The sequence below is a fragment of the Carassius gibelio genome, chromosome B18 (assembly GCF_023724105.1).
Source record: "Carassius gibelio isolate Cgi1373 ecotype wild population from Czech Republic chromosome B18, carGib1.2-hapl.c, whole genome shotgun sequence".
Classification (NCBI taxonomy): Eukaryota; Metazoa; Chordata; class Actinopteri; order Cypriniformes; family Cyprinidae; genus Carassius; species Carassius gibelio.
This window is the reverse complement of record NC_068413.1, coordinates 815,210-832,709: the sequence shown is the minus strand read 5'-3', so window position 1 is coordinate 832,709 and position 17,500 is coordinate 815,210. Positions and strand designations below refer to the sequence as shown.

Sequence of the window (17,500 nt, the reverse complement as noted above, 5' to 3'; positions counted from 1 at the left end):
TCCCATCCTTTAAACCCACAGACACCTTCTGTCATGTTAAGAGTTTCATTCTTTAGTCCCTTTATTAAGATGTTTTTATCTTGGGAAGCCACAGTGGTGGTGGTTTCAAGTTTTACTATCATCATGTTGACACACACACACACACACACACACACACACACACACACTGCTTTCATTAGGAGCCTCAGCTTTGATCCAGCGTTCAACTGTGTTTAGTTTTATTCCCTCAAACCACATGATTCTCATGCATGACTGTTTTACTTATTTTAAGGTGTCCTTGTCACAGTCTGCTTATAACTTTAACTACTGAGTGATATTATGTACTTACCATATGGTAAGGGTTTGATTTAGTTTTTTGTTTTTTTTGGCATGCAATTGTGCATAATTGATTATTATTATTATAGTAAATAAATGTAACATGTAACAAGGAGACCTTAAAATAAAGTGTTACCAAACTGATCAGTACATCTGAGCGATTGAATCAAGCTTGTTTTGGTGCAGAAAGGCCACTATGTGTGTGGTCTTAAAGGGATTTTATAGAATAAACGCTGGTTATTTAACCCGTCTGTCCTGTTAAACCTGAGGCTTTAAAAACACAATGAGTTTACAGTCTTAACAGTTTCTAGTTGGATGTGCTTCACATTTTTTGTGTTTTGCAAAACACTTCTGATTTGTTTTCAGTCCTGGTGTTTAATATGCATCTTTCTGAAAAAAAAGAGAGAGATGAAAAGGTTCATTTCTACATGTGGCTGATTGAAGTGCAGGTTCTTTGTTTATATTCTCTGTGTCTAAATGAGCCGTTATCCACCTGTTCTCAGTCATTAAAAACCTATTTAAGTATTAATTACCATGCCGATTAATGTGTGCAACAACCAGGACAATTTATTGGCATGCATATGCATTTTTAGCAGTGCATCTGTAGCTATACGTGTAAGAAAAATATATTTATTGAATGATTTGCTTCTAACTGTTTCTAAAAGCATCAGTCTTTCCTGCAGTAAACATTGAGATGGTGACATCAGCAGAATTTGTAACAACAGCCGAATGTTGATGTTTGCTAAACAAAGATGCATGCACATGATCTGCACATGATCACTGGATGTGACGCTTCTGCAAACACCTTATCATGTTGCCACAACATCTGAGATCATGTAGGGTTTAGCTACTCAGAAGACACATTCAGAGAAATGTTTAATAGAGACAACCCTGAATGCACCAAAAAGAAAAATGATTTTAAATTGCTCTTTTATAGTACTTTAGTTTGTTACTTGCAGTGAAAATAAAACACTGATCAACTACGTGATGCTTCAAAATGTAGCATTGCATCAGTGTCTCATCAATGGATGCTCTGCAGTGAATGGGTGCCGTCAGAATGAGAGTCTGATAAAAACATCCCAATAATCCACAGCACTCCAGTCCATCAGTGAACATCTGGAGAAGACAAAACCTGAAACACATCCAGCATTAAGATGATTTTAACTCAAACACATAGAGTCTATAATCCATAATAACACTTCCTCCAGTGAAAAAGTGTTCTGGTCTGAATCAGGAGAGAAATCTGCACAGATCAAGCAGTGTTTAAACAGATCTAAACTAATCTGTGAGAGACAACAGCAGATGAAGCACTTTTTCACTGGAGGAAGTGCCATATGTTTTCTTGTGCACGTGTAGTGTTGAGTGTGAAGCTGACGGATGTGTGTGTCCCGTGTCTCAGGAGGCTGGTTCGGGAGGGTTCCTCCACAGCGGCTCTGCAGGACTGAAGCTGGAGCAGATGATGGAGACGGAGCAGAAGGAGATCCGGCTGCGTGAAGCTCACATCATGTACGTGCAGCAGCTCGCCGCTCGGGCTTCAGGGGCCGGCTTCATGAGCAGGGGACCCAGTCATCCATCACGTGTCTCTAATCAGAGCAGTTTGGACTCCGAACACGACCGGGACTCGGATGATGATGATGGGACGATGGAGGGCGATGAAGGTAGTGAGGAAGATGAGCGGCCCTTCGGGAGCTTCTCGGGCCCCGGGGCCACCGCAGATGTCCATGGAGCGCCGTCTCCTGCTGTCAGGGTCAAACAGGAGCCCGAAGACGATCTCTCACCCGTCGGGCGACCGTCTGTGTCTCCTCCTAACGGCCAAGCGCACTGGAGCTACGAGGATCACTTTAAAACAGTAAGAGCTTGAGTTAAATTCTGCTTTCTTCCTTACAGCTGTGTTTCTGACATGTGACCCTGCAGCACAAAATCAGTCATCAGTAACACAGACGTATATTTGTAGAAATAGACAACAATTATACATTTCTCTTTTATGCCAAAAATCATGAGGATATTAAGTAAAGATCATGTTCCATGAAGATATTTAGTAAATTTCATACCGTAAATATAACAAAACTTAATGTTTGATTAGTAATATGTATTGCTAAGAACTTCATCTGAACAACTTTAAAGATGATTTTCTCAATATTTCGATTTTTTTGGCTCCCTCAGATTCCAGATTTACACATAGTTGTATCTCAGACAGATATCGTCTGATCCTAATAAACCACACATCGATGGAGAGATTATTGATTCAGATTCAGATGATGTATGAATCTCAATTTATAAAAATGGACCTATTTTTGTGGTGCAGGATCACATTTGTAATCATTCTTAAATCAAGACACGTTTACTGCAGAAGCGGAATGACAGAAGAGATGAAGTCTTGTTTACTGACACGTGTATCAAAATGAATTGAGTTTATAATTAAATCAAGAAAAATAAAACAATATTCAAAAAGATAAACAAGATTATATTTCTGACCCCATTTATAGATATTTTGGCTTGTTTTAACCAAAAACTTACTTCATTTTTCACGTAATTAAATAATTTTGCTTCTCAAGTCTTGTTTTCTGCAAGTAAGAAATCTAAAAAATTGAAGTGAGTTTGTTTAAAAAAAGAAAAAATATTGAAATAAATGTTTAAAACAAGAAAATATCTGTCAATAAGGTCAGAAGAAAAACTACTTAACTAAAAGGGGAAAAGCTTTATTTTTCTGTCTCCATTTGCAGATATTTTACTAGTTTCAAGCATGAACTCACTTTATTTCTATATTTTTTTATTTTATTTTTTTAAACCATAATCAATATGTTAAGTCATTTTGCTTCTAAATCTATGTTAAGTAAAAGTATGTGCATCTGTAAAATATTTCTAGATACTTGAACCAGAAAACAAGACAAACATGACTTTTGCAAGACACTCCGAAGCACATGCATGTTTGTTAAATGCACTATTGTATAAATTAAATATGATCTATTATCAATAGAAACAGAAACATTCTGCCACTTAATCGTCCATGCTGTAAAAATGGTCAAGTGAGAGAAGTGGAAGCTTTTGTAACATGCCAGGGATGCTTTGAGAGGTCCGAAACTGTGAATCCATCATCTCATTCAGAAGCAGGGGCTTGTTGATATATTTGTTTGATCATGTTTAAGAAGCTCGGCATGTTTTGATGGCTCAGTCGGTCGTCTTCCTATGGTTCTGCAGGTTTCGGTCTGTGTTTGAGCTCCGTGCATACAGACATTTGGCCCAAATATGTCAGCGAACGCGTGGGAGTGTTTGTGCATGTGTGTGTACAGTAGCTGCATGGTGGAAGTTTATTGATTCTGAAGGAATGCTGCGTTATGAACATCATCATCTCACACGCAGCTGAATCTGAAACCTGAACTTCTATTGCAATGCATTCCTGTACATCAGATGCTTATTATAATGTGAAAGCACCATTAACATCATCATGCAATGCTGTTTGAACCCATTTTACTTTCATAATGTCACATTTCATCTTTTTCTGAATAACATGCACTAATGAATCGAATGCAATAAGACTAGGCCTGGTGCAGTTATTAGTTCACTGTCTGGTTGTGCTTATTTGATATAATCACAATTACTTGGGAAAATGCAATAAATTTGGCAGAGTAGTTAACAAAAAAATAATAATAATCTTACTTCAAATAAAATAAAATGTTTACTGAAATAAAATGTTGAAAACTTGATGTACTGAAATAACTAAATAAAAATAAAAAAATATGAAGAAATGTAAAAACAACAAAACAATTGTGGCAAAAAGTCAACAAAACTGCTAGAACCTTAAAAGTAAAATTAACAGGAAAATAGAAAATAAAAATATTAAAGTTAAATCAAAGCATTAACAAATCTGTAATAGTATATAAAATATTAAAACACTTAATTTTAATCACATTTTGTCACCCAAATCAGGGAAAATTAAAAGTTTTAATGCCAAAAATCTATTATATTATATTATATTATATTATATTATATTATATTATATTATATTATATTATATTATATTATATTATATTATATTATATTATATTATTTTCACATCATTAAAGTAAATAATATGGACTTATTTATCATATAAAAATATTGTTGTGTGTATATATATATATATATATATATATATATATATATATATTATTGTAATAATAATATTGTAAAAGGAAAAAGAAAAAAAATAATGTGTGATGCTTACACTGCAAGTGACAGGAAGAAAAGCAGTTAATCAGAATTAATGGCAAAAATCAGAGGAGGGTCATGAATGAAAGGCCAGTGACTGCAGTGAGTCTGTGTTTCAGGAGCTCCTCATCAAGAGCCGCTGATGTGATTAAAGGCCTGGAGCTTCTTATTTATAGAGACACCGTCCCGATATAGAGCAGCTGTGTGGAAACAGATCATCCTGAGCGCAGACAGACTCATGCGTCCTCAGAGTTATGATGCAGTGTGCTTCAGTTTAATCAGATGCATTGAACGATTGAATATTTCTTGCTTTGTCATGTCTTGAGATATATGAGGAGCTTTTCAGAACGATTGCATGAAGTGAAGAGCAAATGATGCTCATTAGGAGTCTAACTGATCTCTTGCACATTTTAAGTTTGTATCTCACAATTCCTTTTTTCTTGCAATTTTGAGTTGGTTTTTCTAGACATTATAATCTGTCGTGGAAATGAACCAACTAAATGAGTAATATTTCCTGGCTGAATTCATATGTGCTTAACAATTTACAAAATGCATGGAAGATGAATTGTAGAGTAACTCTTAAAATCCTCCTTTGACTAAAAGCAGTTTGCATCTGCAGTGGTTCTTTCACTGTGGAAGATCTCACTTTGTGCACAAGTTGTGTCTCTGATATAGACACACTGAGTCTAACTCAAAGACAGCAGAGAGATTGTGATCTGAAGGAGGAAGTGTGTTTGGGATAATTCCTGAACCCTGTGAGTGAAGTCCTTCTGTCTTCTGTCGTCCTGCAGGATATAATGACTCCTCATCACAGATCTCTCAGGTCGTGTGTTTGGAGGAAGAAGGTTGAGATACGTTTTAATGCCATCTCTGTGAGTTTTAATGACAGTGCTGCTGTAAAGTCCTTCCTGAAGCCATCAGACGAGATCATGTGTCTCATTCAGAGGTTCAGATGCTTGACTGATTGACCTGGAGACTTTTTTATTATTATTAAAAATACAGGAAAATTGTGAAATATCATTGCAATTTAAATCATCTGTTTTCTGTGTGAATCTGTGTTAAAGTGTAATGTATTTCTGTGATGCTCCGCTGTATTTTCAGCATCATTCCTCCATCATTCAGTGTCACATGATCTTCAGAAATCATGAAAATATCATGCTCAAGAAACATTTCTGATTATTATCAGTGTTGAAAACAGTTGTGCTGCACAATATTTTTGTGGAAACTGATGCATTTAATTTTCAGGATATATATATATCCATATCCACTTATTGTTTATGAGAAGCACACACACACACACACACACACACACACACACACACACATATATATATATATATATATATAATTTTCTTATATAATATTATAAAGAATATGCATTTTTTTATTTTATAAATGAAATTAGTATTTTATACTTTTTTTTTTAAATTAGGCTTATATATTTTTATTTTGAAGAGTTTGCATACTTGAATAGAAAATGTACTCTAGTTATTTATGTATTTTTATGTCAAATGCAGTTTTCTCAGTTTCAGTGAAATATCAACCGAGATGTTGAACAATGCCCAGATTTTTTATCCAAAAGTGAAGGGATTCATCAGAAAGCACCTCTTTTTAATAGACTGTAGCAAGTTACAAGAAGACGTTGTGTTCTCTTGAAACCTGCATGAAGCAGATACAAAGAACATATTCTGAGAAACGTCTCTGTTTTTGGTCCAAACACTGACGGTCAACATGTTTGAGTCCCAACATTCATTCTTCATGCTCCACGAATGAAATGAACTGAAGGCGAGGAACTAAAGACAGAATCTTAATGCATGTTTTTGGATCGTTACATTTGCTGGTGCATGGTTTTCAGATTTTGAATGTGGCTAATGTTTAAGCACGTTTGGGACTGTATTCACAAAACATTTGATCTCACCGCTAAGAGTTCTTCTAAACAGCAGGAAGAGTTTCTCTTAAACCTGTTCACACAAAGCTGTGGAGACAAACCTGTACTGAAGACTTAAGCTCAGAGGAAGGGGCGGGGTTTATCTCATTACTATGGATGATGTCAGCATGCTCATTAACTATGCACACAGTGATTGGCTGATAGTGTCCGGCAGAGATTTATTCATAGAAATATTGTAGAGCGTGATATTATGTTGCCATATTCAGATAAAGGTTAGAAAATAATAATAGTATTTTTGTATTTTAAAACAACTGTAACCTTTTGTCAGTCGTGTAAAATAATATGTATAGGAAAGACAAATAAAAAATGAGTATTGAATATTGTAGTTTGAGCGTAAAGTTTTTAATAACAGTATTGTGGGAAGAGGCCTGTAATCTTTTTACATGCATATTAAAATAATAATAATAATAAATAAGCCAAGAAAAAATAATATTTAATAAACAATAATAAATATTGTGGTTTGTGAGTAAAACAAAATCATACAGGTGGCTAATTTTAATTCAGTTTTGTATGAAACAGTCAAGAAAATAATATTAATAAATATAGTGTGTTGTGAGTAGCTTACAAATATTTATTTTATGTCTAATCAAGTAATGAGTTAAGAAAAGAAAACAAATAACATGCATATTATAGATTATGTTGCTTCCGTTCATTCAGCGATAAGAGTGTTGTGTGTTTCCAGAGCAGTTTTCATCATATTTCTGTGAATATAGTGCATCATTCCATGAATCTTCCACAAGACGTAAGCACAGTATGCTAAATACTGCAGAAGCAGCTGAACTGAGCACAAACTGTTGTGTTTGTGGACTCGTGTTGAAGATTCCTCAGATCCAGGAATAGTGTTCCTGAACCTGGGGGAGGGGTCTGGAAGCTCGGCTCCACCCAGATCAAACATTCCCATCGGAATTACACAGTGAAGTCCTCAGACGTGACAGATTCCCATCGGAGGATCGTCGCTCCTTCTGTTCTCTCTCGAGCTAAAGAGACTTAAGACACTGTTCTAAAACATTTACAATAAAACAGGAGAAAAAACACGTTTTCCTAACCCTAACATCTTTAAAGTTGTTCAGATGAAGTTCTTAGCAATGCATATTAATAATCAAAAATTAAGTTTTGATATTTACAGTAGGAGATTTACTAAATATCTTCATGAACATGATCTTTACTTAATATCCTAATGATTTTTGGCATAAAAGAGAAATGTATAATTGTGACCCATACAATGTATTGTTGTCTATTTCTACAAATACACACCTGATGATGAAGATGATGTTCATGTATTTGCATAACAAATGCATCATGCAAATAATGCCTACATAAAGTCTATTATTAAAAGTACATTATAAATAAAGGAACTCATGACGTTTGAGGCTGACAAAAAAATGATATTCCATTAAATGCAAAAATGTTAATTCATAAGTATATATATATATATATATATATATATATATATATATATATATATATATATATATATATATATATATATATATATATATATATATATATATGTTTTAATAGAATTTTAAAAATTGTGTTCTAGCTACACATAAATAGCTAAAAAAGTTAATTTTCACCGGTGACTAATCGAAACGCCTGTGACTGAATTGCATTCATAAGCTTGAAGCATTTGTGATCGGTTAAAATGGGTAAAAATAAACCTAAATGTAATAAATGTAAAGGTCATATTTCACTTTAATTGCATCAACCGTAATAGATACAGTTTAATTGTGCAGCAGCATTTTTATCATTCTTGATTTTTTTTTTTTTTTGCACATTTTTGTCCCAAAACCCCATTAATTTCCAATGAATCTCTATTAAACCAATAGACCATATAGAAACAGAGGAGCATGTATTTTCTCATGCCAAACATGTACAGCTGTAGTTTGCTGCTCAGAAGGAGCTAGCATCAGACTGATGTAATCTAACTCTCCGTCCGTATGTTGATGTGATTGAGTGTTTCAGTCGAAGCGTGAGGAGATGTGATGTGCAGAAACCTGTCTGTGACCTCGGCTTGACCTCAAACACACTCTCTTTCCTGGAAGATAATGCAGTGAAGGCAGGTCTGGCTTTGTGCCAACGTGATCCAACGAGTGACAGAAAACCTTTAGAGTGCAGGAACTGAAAACTATTTTCTGAAGAAAAATGTGGTTTGCATGAATGATTACAGTTTTTTCTGCTATTATCTATTATTGTGCATGATGCATAACAGCTGAGATTTCCATTAAATGCTTCACTTCATAACTCTGAAGGCAGCGTGACAATGATAAAACACACACAGCTTCTGTTGCATTTCTAATGTGCGTCATGTGCTCTTCATTTGGATGTACCAGTGCTAAAAAAACTTCACGTGTGTTTTGTCACTGAGGTTTAAGATGCATTTGATTATGGCTCATAAACTCATAGTAGATGTTAACAGAGCTTGAAGACAGCAGGAGATTTTCTCAGTGAACCTGAGATGTCTCATTTAGTGATTTATTTGACTGATTTTCTCATTATTTCATTACTTTATGCTCGTGATAGAGTGAGTTTTGTCTTCTGTTTCTTGTTGAAGTATTCAGTGAGTTGTTCAATGCAATTATTGAAGTCTGAATCTACAGAAACATTTAGTTCCTGTGAAAGCTTGTTTCCTCTACAGAATAAATACATATATATAAAAAAGTTAATTGCAACATCTATTATAATTCTCTTTTTTTTCTGACCTTGCAGTTGTCAGTATATATATATTACAATTTATATTAAATATTTCTTAAATACACATTAAATATATATAATTTATTATTTTAAGTAAGATTAAACAAATAAAATAAATATGCATTTTTATTTATAAATTTAATTTTTTTTTTTTTTACTGTATTTATTAGATGTTAATTATCAGAATGGGCATGCAAATTTATCATCATAGCAACCTCTGTATTATGAGTCTTTTTATTTAGTCATTTTATTGAATAGAAGTTTTCCTACAATTGAAAACGAATGGAAGGTGATTGGTCGAGACCTGCTTGGCTCCCGTCTTTAATAGTGATAGTTTGTGGGTTGTGTTTCAGACACAGTCAGGACAAAGCTGTTCTCGTGCCGTCGGTCTTGTGTTGAATCACCAGAAACACTTCTGAATGTGTTTCTCCTCACCAGAAATAACCGAAGGCTCGCTGACAGCCGCAGACAGCTGGCTACAAATATATCACGTTTCAATACTAGTTATGCAAATTCAGGGCTTATCTTGTTTTACCGGATGGAAATGAGAACAAACTCATTTGCTTTACCAATTGTGTTCACCTTATTTGATTTCAGGGTTGGTAATGTAATCTCTTAGATTCATGTAGAAAATCTGATCTGTCTGGCTGGTTCTCCATCGCTCAGAGCGCAGATATATCACTTCGGACAGAAGAAGTTTACTTTTTGAATATTTAAAAATAAAGCTTCACTGTAACAAAGCAACTATGTAAAATAAAATCAATAATTCAGCTACAATTTAGTGAAAAGGTGGACAGTGAGGAAGGGGTTAATAAACTCTAAAACATAAGGAGTGCAAAACAGACACACACACACTCACTTAAACACACACACACACAACTATACACACTCAAATGAATTGGTGTGACTGTAACCATGTAGCCAAAATGAGCCAGAAAACTGAAATAAGGGGTTAAAATCCGATCAGACCAAGAAGGATTCAACTCTGATAAAGCATTCCTGTTTATTTTTGTTTAATATTTATAGAAATTTAATGTTTTTTATTTAAAAAATGCTTTTTGTATTCAGGTTTGACTGTAGTCAATAATAATTGAAAAACTGACGCTTCAAATCAACATAAAAATATATATATATATATAAATCTTGACAAACAGTAGTATTTGAGAATGCCTTAATATACTTAAATGTTCTCTACCTGGTCTTTAAAAGCTCTTTTAAAAGCCTCATCCCTCATCAAGCCTGCAGAAAGCATTACATAAACCCTAAACATTAGGGTGATGCACAGAATACTCCCGTTTGAAATCTAGTCAATGCTTTATTTGCTCAAAGTCAACTTTAGTATTATTTTTATGCATCACATCATCAGATCAGGCTTTTTTGGAAGTGCTGGTTGCATCAAGTCAGATATTATTCGCATGATGTGTTCCACAAGAGATTTAGAGATTCACGGATGTGTCGATGCAAACTCAGTGAACACAGACAAGCGTGTGTTTCCCCCCGAAGGGACGTTTAGAGAGACGTGGAACGCAAGCGAGAGGAGACCCAGTGAAACGTGTCCGAGCTTCAGAGATCAGAGTTATTTCTGACTCTTATCTAGCCGTCAGCGGTAACGTGATTAACCCGCTGCTTACTGTAAACCTGATAACGGATTTAGATCCAGCCGTCAGGAGACCACCAGGATCAGCTTGCATTTTAGGATCAAATAAAAGCAGTATGAAAGAACGCATTTATGATTCAGAGCATTTATTGCTTTGCTTTGCTTGAATCATCAAACTCTGACACTTAATGGTTTTTACAGTCGTTTAATGCTTGATGATTTTATATTATAGGGACGCAGAGCTCAAAGCATCCAGTAACAGGGTAAAATCTGAATTTTTATGAATATATTATTATTCTAAATTTCATTTCAGAAAATGTTTTTATTTATTGCATATATTTTTTGTTTAATATTGAAGCCTTGAAAAGGTCATTAAAGCTGACAGTAAGTCTAGTTTTACTGTGATTATAGTCCTGCAGTGTTTGGAAACCTGTCTGGAAACAGGCATTATTTAAGCAGTTTCATTGAGTGCTGCTTGAACTGCTTTTATCAGACTGACAACCCATTCTCCCATGATCCTTTGCTCTCTGTAGCAATGTCCTCCTTGACCCCTGTGTGTTGTAAATGGAGCCGCATGGACTGAACTTACTCAGGAGTCGCTGGCACTCAGACCGTTAGTCGCTTCAGATGAACTGTGCTTGCATTCACATACTAAGAGTTTGTGTGTGTGTGTGTGTGTGTGTGTGTGTGTGTGTGTGTGTGTGTGTGTGTGTGTGTGTGTGTGTGTGTGTGTGCAGAATAGAGGTGTATCTTGGTCAGATGATGGGGATGTTGCTCGTGGAAGAGGGGAAGTGTCCAGAGATTTCGCCAAGGTGAGTTTATCCACATTTAACATGATCTGTATAGATGTTTGTGTGCACTGTAAAAAGTTGTAAATATAACAACATTATTTTAAATAAATTTTTCTACTTCACAATTTGATTATTAATTGTGTTACTTAATTCATTCGTTTAATTTAAAGGTGCAGTTTTATAAAAATCATTATATCATTTACTGGAATCAGTGTGTGTGCACTAACAACAAACTAAAAAACACTGTTTTGAGATTGTAAATGATCCAAAGGTTATTGTACGTTTCACACACACAAAAAAAAATATTATTTTGGTTTTTCTGCTTTAAAAAAAATTGCTTGCTTTTTTCTTTTTTTTTGCATAAAAGTTTTCTCAAAGTGAATCCAGACATTTGTTTTATTGAGTATAAATGGACTAATTTAATTTATTTATTTAACGGTGCAATTTCGATGAATTTTATTATTGAATAATTTACTAAATTCTGTATGTAAACTCTGTAAAAATATATTTTTCAGTTGTAAATAGAACAGATTATTGGAGTGTGTTTGGTAAGAAACTACCATTTCAGTCTTTCTGCTCAAATGTCATATCAACTGTGATTATTTGTGAAATTTTCTAGCAATTTACGAGTGAAATAGTAACATGGGTTTTAATTGATCTATTTAATTTGTTAAGTGAATTGATTCCGACATGATTGAGTATGAAGATGTTGATTTTGTGTAAAATGTTGATGTGTGTGTGTGTCTGATAGTTATATGAGCTGGACAGTGACCCGCACAGGAAGGAGTTTCTGGACGACCTTTTCACCTTCATGATGAAACGAGGTGAGAGAGATTCATCTGAATTCACATGATTTCAATCTGAGAGAGGAGCGAGTTTATGCTCTGACAGGGTGTGTGTGTGTGCGTGTGTGTGTGTGTGTGTGTGTGTGCGTGTGTGTGTGTGCGTGTGTGTGTGTGTGTGTGTGTGTGTTATGCTAGTGTAAGAACTGTGTGACCTGCAGCAAGTTCACACACAAGTGTTTAAACACAGAATAGTTCACACACAGCTGTGCTTCATATCAGCATGGAACAGAATCAGAATCATGGAAAGACACATTCTGAAAGAGAAAGATACATTTATTCTGCCACAGTGCATTAAACTGATCAAAAGTATCAGTGAAGACATTCATAATGTAGCAAAAGATTCTGCTGTTCTTCTGAACTTTCTATTCATCTGTGAATCCTGAACAATTAAAAAAAAGTATCACAGTTTCTACAAAAATTTTCAGTAGCACGAAATCCAAAATTATACATTTCCCTTTTATGCCAAAAATCATTAGGATATTAAGTGAAGATCATGTTCATGAAGATATTTAGTAAATCTCCTACTGTAAATATATCAGAACTTAATGTTTGATTAGTAATATGCATTAAGAACTACATCTGAACAACTTTAAAGATGATTTTCTCAATATTTAGATTTTTTTGCTCCCTCAGATTCCAGATTTTCAGTAAATTTCTCAAAAAAAAATTTTCCTAACTTTGAATATATTTAACATTTATATATATTTCCTAGTTTTGTCAATATTCAGTATATATTAATTCTTTTTGCTCTTTTTTTCACCATTTTTTTGCAACACACGAGAAAATATTTAAAAGAAATGTTAAGGTGTATTTTGGTTCCCTCAAAGTCAATTTTTGTCGTTTTTTTGTTTTGTTTTTTTGACTCCATTAATTTCTAAACATTAATATTTGTGCTCTGAAGAATTAAAAAGGCAAAGATCTCTGAATGGCACCAGACTGATTTAATTCTTTATTTATATATTTATTCTATTCAGGCTGAGCTAGTATTTCAGTGTCCGGTTGTGTCTTTCTAGCAGACGATGTGCAGGACGCTGTGCTGAAATAAGATGTTGTTTCTTCTTCTGTGTGTGGAGCTGTATTCGGGGTCTCAGGGGCCTCTGAAACCTGATAAAGTGGGTTTGCAGCGATGGTTTAATGAACCTCAGAAACACACAACTACTGTCTGATGGAGCCGAGGAAGAGATGAACACCAGGAAGAAAAGACGAACAGAAAAACAAGCAGTGATTTATGAGAGACAGAAACAGGGCAGGGCCCGGATCCCATCTGCTGCTGAATCAAAGACCTTTATTCTTAGGATCTATATATTTATCTTTGATTATAACTTGAGGTTTTGTTTTCGCTCCAGAATAACATTCTGGATGGGTTTTAAATTATACGGTGAAGCTGAAAGGCACTTATCATTTCTCTCCCGCCCTCTTCCTGTCTCTGTCCTTCACCCTGTTTTGCACTTCCTGTTTAATCTCTCTTCACTTTTTTTTCAGACTTGACAACAGCTTAAGCTAAAGCTCAATTCAAACATTTCAATCTGATTAATTGCATGTTTTTTTCATAGTTATCACATTTATCTTATCCAATTATCTTTGACAGATTAAGTTCAAATGGAAACATTTCGATTCTAGAGAAAGTGGGAAAACTCTTTGTTTACTTGGTTTTTGTCAAAATGTAACACTTATAGAATGTTACTTTCATCAAAGGCTTTAGTTACAGTATAATGCATTATAAAAGCAGTCATAATATACATTGTAATACATTATATCTAATCATACATAATTGTACCCAAAGGCAAAATGCATTATAATATTTGAATATTAGAAGTCATGTTTTAATGCATTATACTTCCTACAGGTGGAACATTGAGTATTATAATATATTATAACTGTGGTTGCAGTTATTCATGCATTATAAGATATAATTAATGCATTAAAACTACTTTTACTATGCATTATGTTTCAAAGCTTTAAGTAAAGTATTCCTGCCAGTTTCTATAATATAATAGTCCCCAATAATGATTCACTTAAACTAGTTCAACAGGATTGTTTTCATATCAGTTACAAACCGCAGTTGATCTGAGTCTGTGGTTCCTCATTGATTACGGCTGGGGTTGCTTTCCTTTATTTGACCTCTGACAGGATCTGTGTGACCTCTGTGACCTCTCTTCACCGCAGGTCTGTGAAAGCACCAGTGTTTCTGCTCCAGAATAAATCCGTCTCAGATCTGATCTGATTCTAGCTGTATATTACTCCGTTCCTCTCGTGTTTCGAGGAGGTGTTGATCAGATCCCGATCTCTTCTGCTTCCTCGGAGGACCACACAGACTCTAGTTACACTTAAACTAGCGTCTCACTTTCTGCGGCGTCCAGTCTTTTGAGCGTCCTGCTCTCCTCTCAGTGTTATCTGTGCAGGTGACCCGTCTTCAGGACTCAAACCCTCATCTGTGCTCACTTCAGCTCAGTAGAATTGCCTCCATTCTTCTGTGGAACACAAACCACAGTTTTCTGAAAGTGCCTTGATGTTTGTTTTGGTCCAAACAGTGAAAGTGGCATCCAGTGTTGTTTAGACTCTGTTGATTTCATTTCATCAGTGTTTTTAGTTTTACTGAGATGCAAATACAATTTGTATTAATGTTTTGAATGTTTCAGTGTTCATTTGATTTTATAAAAAAATAATAATAATTTGTCATATATTTATATATATATATATATATATATATATATTTTTTTTTTTTTTTTTTTTTTTTTTTTTTTTTAAGGACATCAAGTTAAAATAAATGAAAATGAGAAATGTTGCCTTGGCAAATAGCTGAAAAAAAATAATAATAAAAAATGAAAACCATATATTTAATATTTTATTTAAATTAATGATATAAAAGTAAAATTATTTATGGTTTTAATTAACTCTAATAACCCTGTTTTAGTTTATAATTGATTCAGTCTAAAAAGATTTTTGGTTTAATTTAAAGTTTAAGTAACAATTAGTTGTTGTTGTTTTTTTCTCATTTTTACAGTGTTAACTAATAAATGTCTATAATTGGTGGTGCAACATTTTTGCTGTAAACTTGTCAAATTATTGATCAAATCATGCACTGGTCTAGTCAAATTTAAGTTAACATATCATATAAAATATAAGCACCTATAAACATCAGACAGGTGAAGGTTCCTTCACTTCTCCTAAACAAATGCGACTCGTTTGATGCAGAGAAGGTAAATGATTCCTGGCAGGATTTGTCTTCTCTGTGATTTATGGCATGTTTCTGTGCGCATATGGAAATGTGTGAAGGTTGGAGGAGGCATGATCAGGTCGGTCTCTTTATGAGTGTTTGCTGTACTAACACATGCATGCTTCATCACCTCTGTTCTCGGTGCATGTAAACACACTGCAGGTATGTGCTGCTGTCTCTCTATATGAATACATCTGTCATGTGGCACGAGCCACACTAAATATAGCAGATCATTGACTGTTCCCTTTTATGTCCCTGACCTGACATTAAAAATAAGAGCAACCTGCATCAGTGCATGAAGAGCGGAGCGTCAGTGAAACCTCACACTTCATTTCCTCTGTGTCTCTGAATTATTCACACACATCCGTCACCAGAATCAGCCTGATTTAATGTGGACATCTGACTGAAGAACAGATCAAGAGCTCTTCACCTTTGAGTGTTTGTCATCTGGGTCAATGAATGAATGAGGAATTAATTGTATATATAAAGAAAATTTGATATATTATGTTATATTGTAAATATATAGTTTACTATAGTTTCATATTTATTAATTATTTAGTTTACCTTTAAAAATATATTTAAGTGTATTGTTCCTCTCATATATGTTGCTTTTTCATATTTGTCGTTGTTTCATATTTATTACAGTATTTTTGATCAAATAAATGCAGTTCTGATGAACAGAAGAAACCCCAAACTGAAGTGCAGTGTTTCTGTGCTGTAGCTGCAGTCAGTATTAATCACTCAGGGTTGTTTCGTTCTCTAGTCTCTGTGTGCGCTTGTATCTATAAAAGCTTGGCTTCCTGCTGACCGGCCATCAATAACCTCAGGCTGACCTCTGACCCCTGTGCTCGCTCTAATTGTTTGATGTTGTGTTGCTGGTCAGATGAGGTGATCTGAAACACGCCGGCTGCTCTAATCACACGCGTGTTTCTCCCAGAATGCCGAGTTTCAGTCTGACAGCTCTTCTGTTGTCATGTGTGCATGTCACCACCTTTAAACTTTGACTGTTTTTCATTGCACATTCTTGCATTTCTATTTTATGTTTTGCTCTGTAGAGTGAGATCATAAAGCCGTCATGTGAGTTGTTTCTATAAGAGATCAAAGTAGAGCTGAAACAACGAATCGATTTAATCGATTAAAATCGATTATTAAAATAGTTGTCAACTAATTTAGTAATCGATTCGTCGTTAAATAAATTTTATTTGCCATGAGCGGCTCATTTCGTGCATATTTCAAATCTGCGGTGACCAAAGTGTGGCAGTAATGAGCCACCGGAGGTTTTACTCAGCCAGTACAGCAGGTGAAGTAGCGAATAGCCAATAGCTGGCCTCGTTTTATGTCACGTGCTTCCCGAACAGCGTCTCTGCAGCATTCAGCGGGAAGTGGGAGTACTTTACTTTGAGCCTTCAAAATGAAGAGTAACCTGTTAAGTCTGCACTACTGAACTGTTTAAGGGGCCGTTCACATATCGTGTCTTTTGCGTGCTCAAGTTCGTTATTTCCTATGTAGGCGCGCAGTATGCACGCTCATAATGGAAGCGACGCGGTCGCGACACGCACGCGGTGCGATGCGCCCGTTTTTCCAGGCGCGTCCACACCGCATCCATTTATCCTTTGCTGAAATTTCCGGGTCTTCATGGAGAGGGCACGTCATGGAGAGAGCACGTCATGGTTGCTTAGCAAAGGCAGATGCCTCAGGGGCGCTTCTGCCCGAGCGCTTTGGAAAGAAGGAGAAAGCGGCGCGACTAGCGTTTTCCACGCGTTTTTAGGTGCGATATGTGAACGGCCCCTAAGAATTTTATTTGTGCAGATTCTCCAGTACAAGATTGTTTGCAAATGTTTAGTCGTAAAAGCTGATAACATTGCTTTTTAACAGTTAACATTTAAAGCTTTACAAACATGTTAT

The 17,500-nt window shown here is 35.0% G+C and overlaps 1 protein-coding gene across 1 annotated transcript in view; it reads left to right on the top strand.

The window, feature by feature from the left end:
* LOC127977073 (AT-rich interactive domain-containing protein 3B) overlaps positions 1 to 17,500 on the top strand; it is a 29,403-nt gene that overhangs the window by 3,973 nt on the left and 7,930 nt on the right. Inside the window, exons 3-5 of the mRNA XM_052581761.1 lie at positions 1,715 to 2,164; positions 11,480 to 11,554; positions 12,285 to 12,357. Of these exons, the coding sequence (XP_052437721.1) occupies positions 1,715 to 2,164; positions 11,480 to 11,554; positions 12,285 to 12,357 (598 nt within the window). The remainder of the gene's footprint in view (positions 1 to 1,714; positions 2,165 to 11,479; positions 11,555 to 12,284; positions 12,358 to 17,500) is intronic.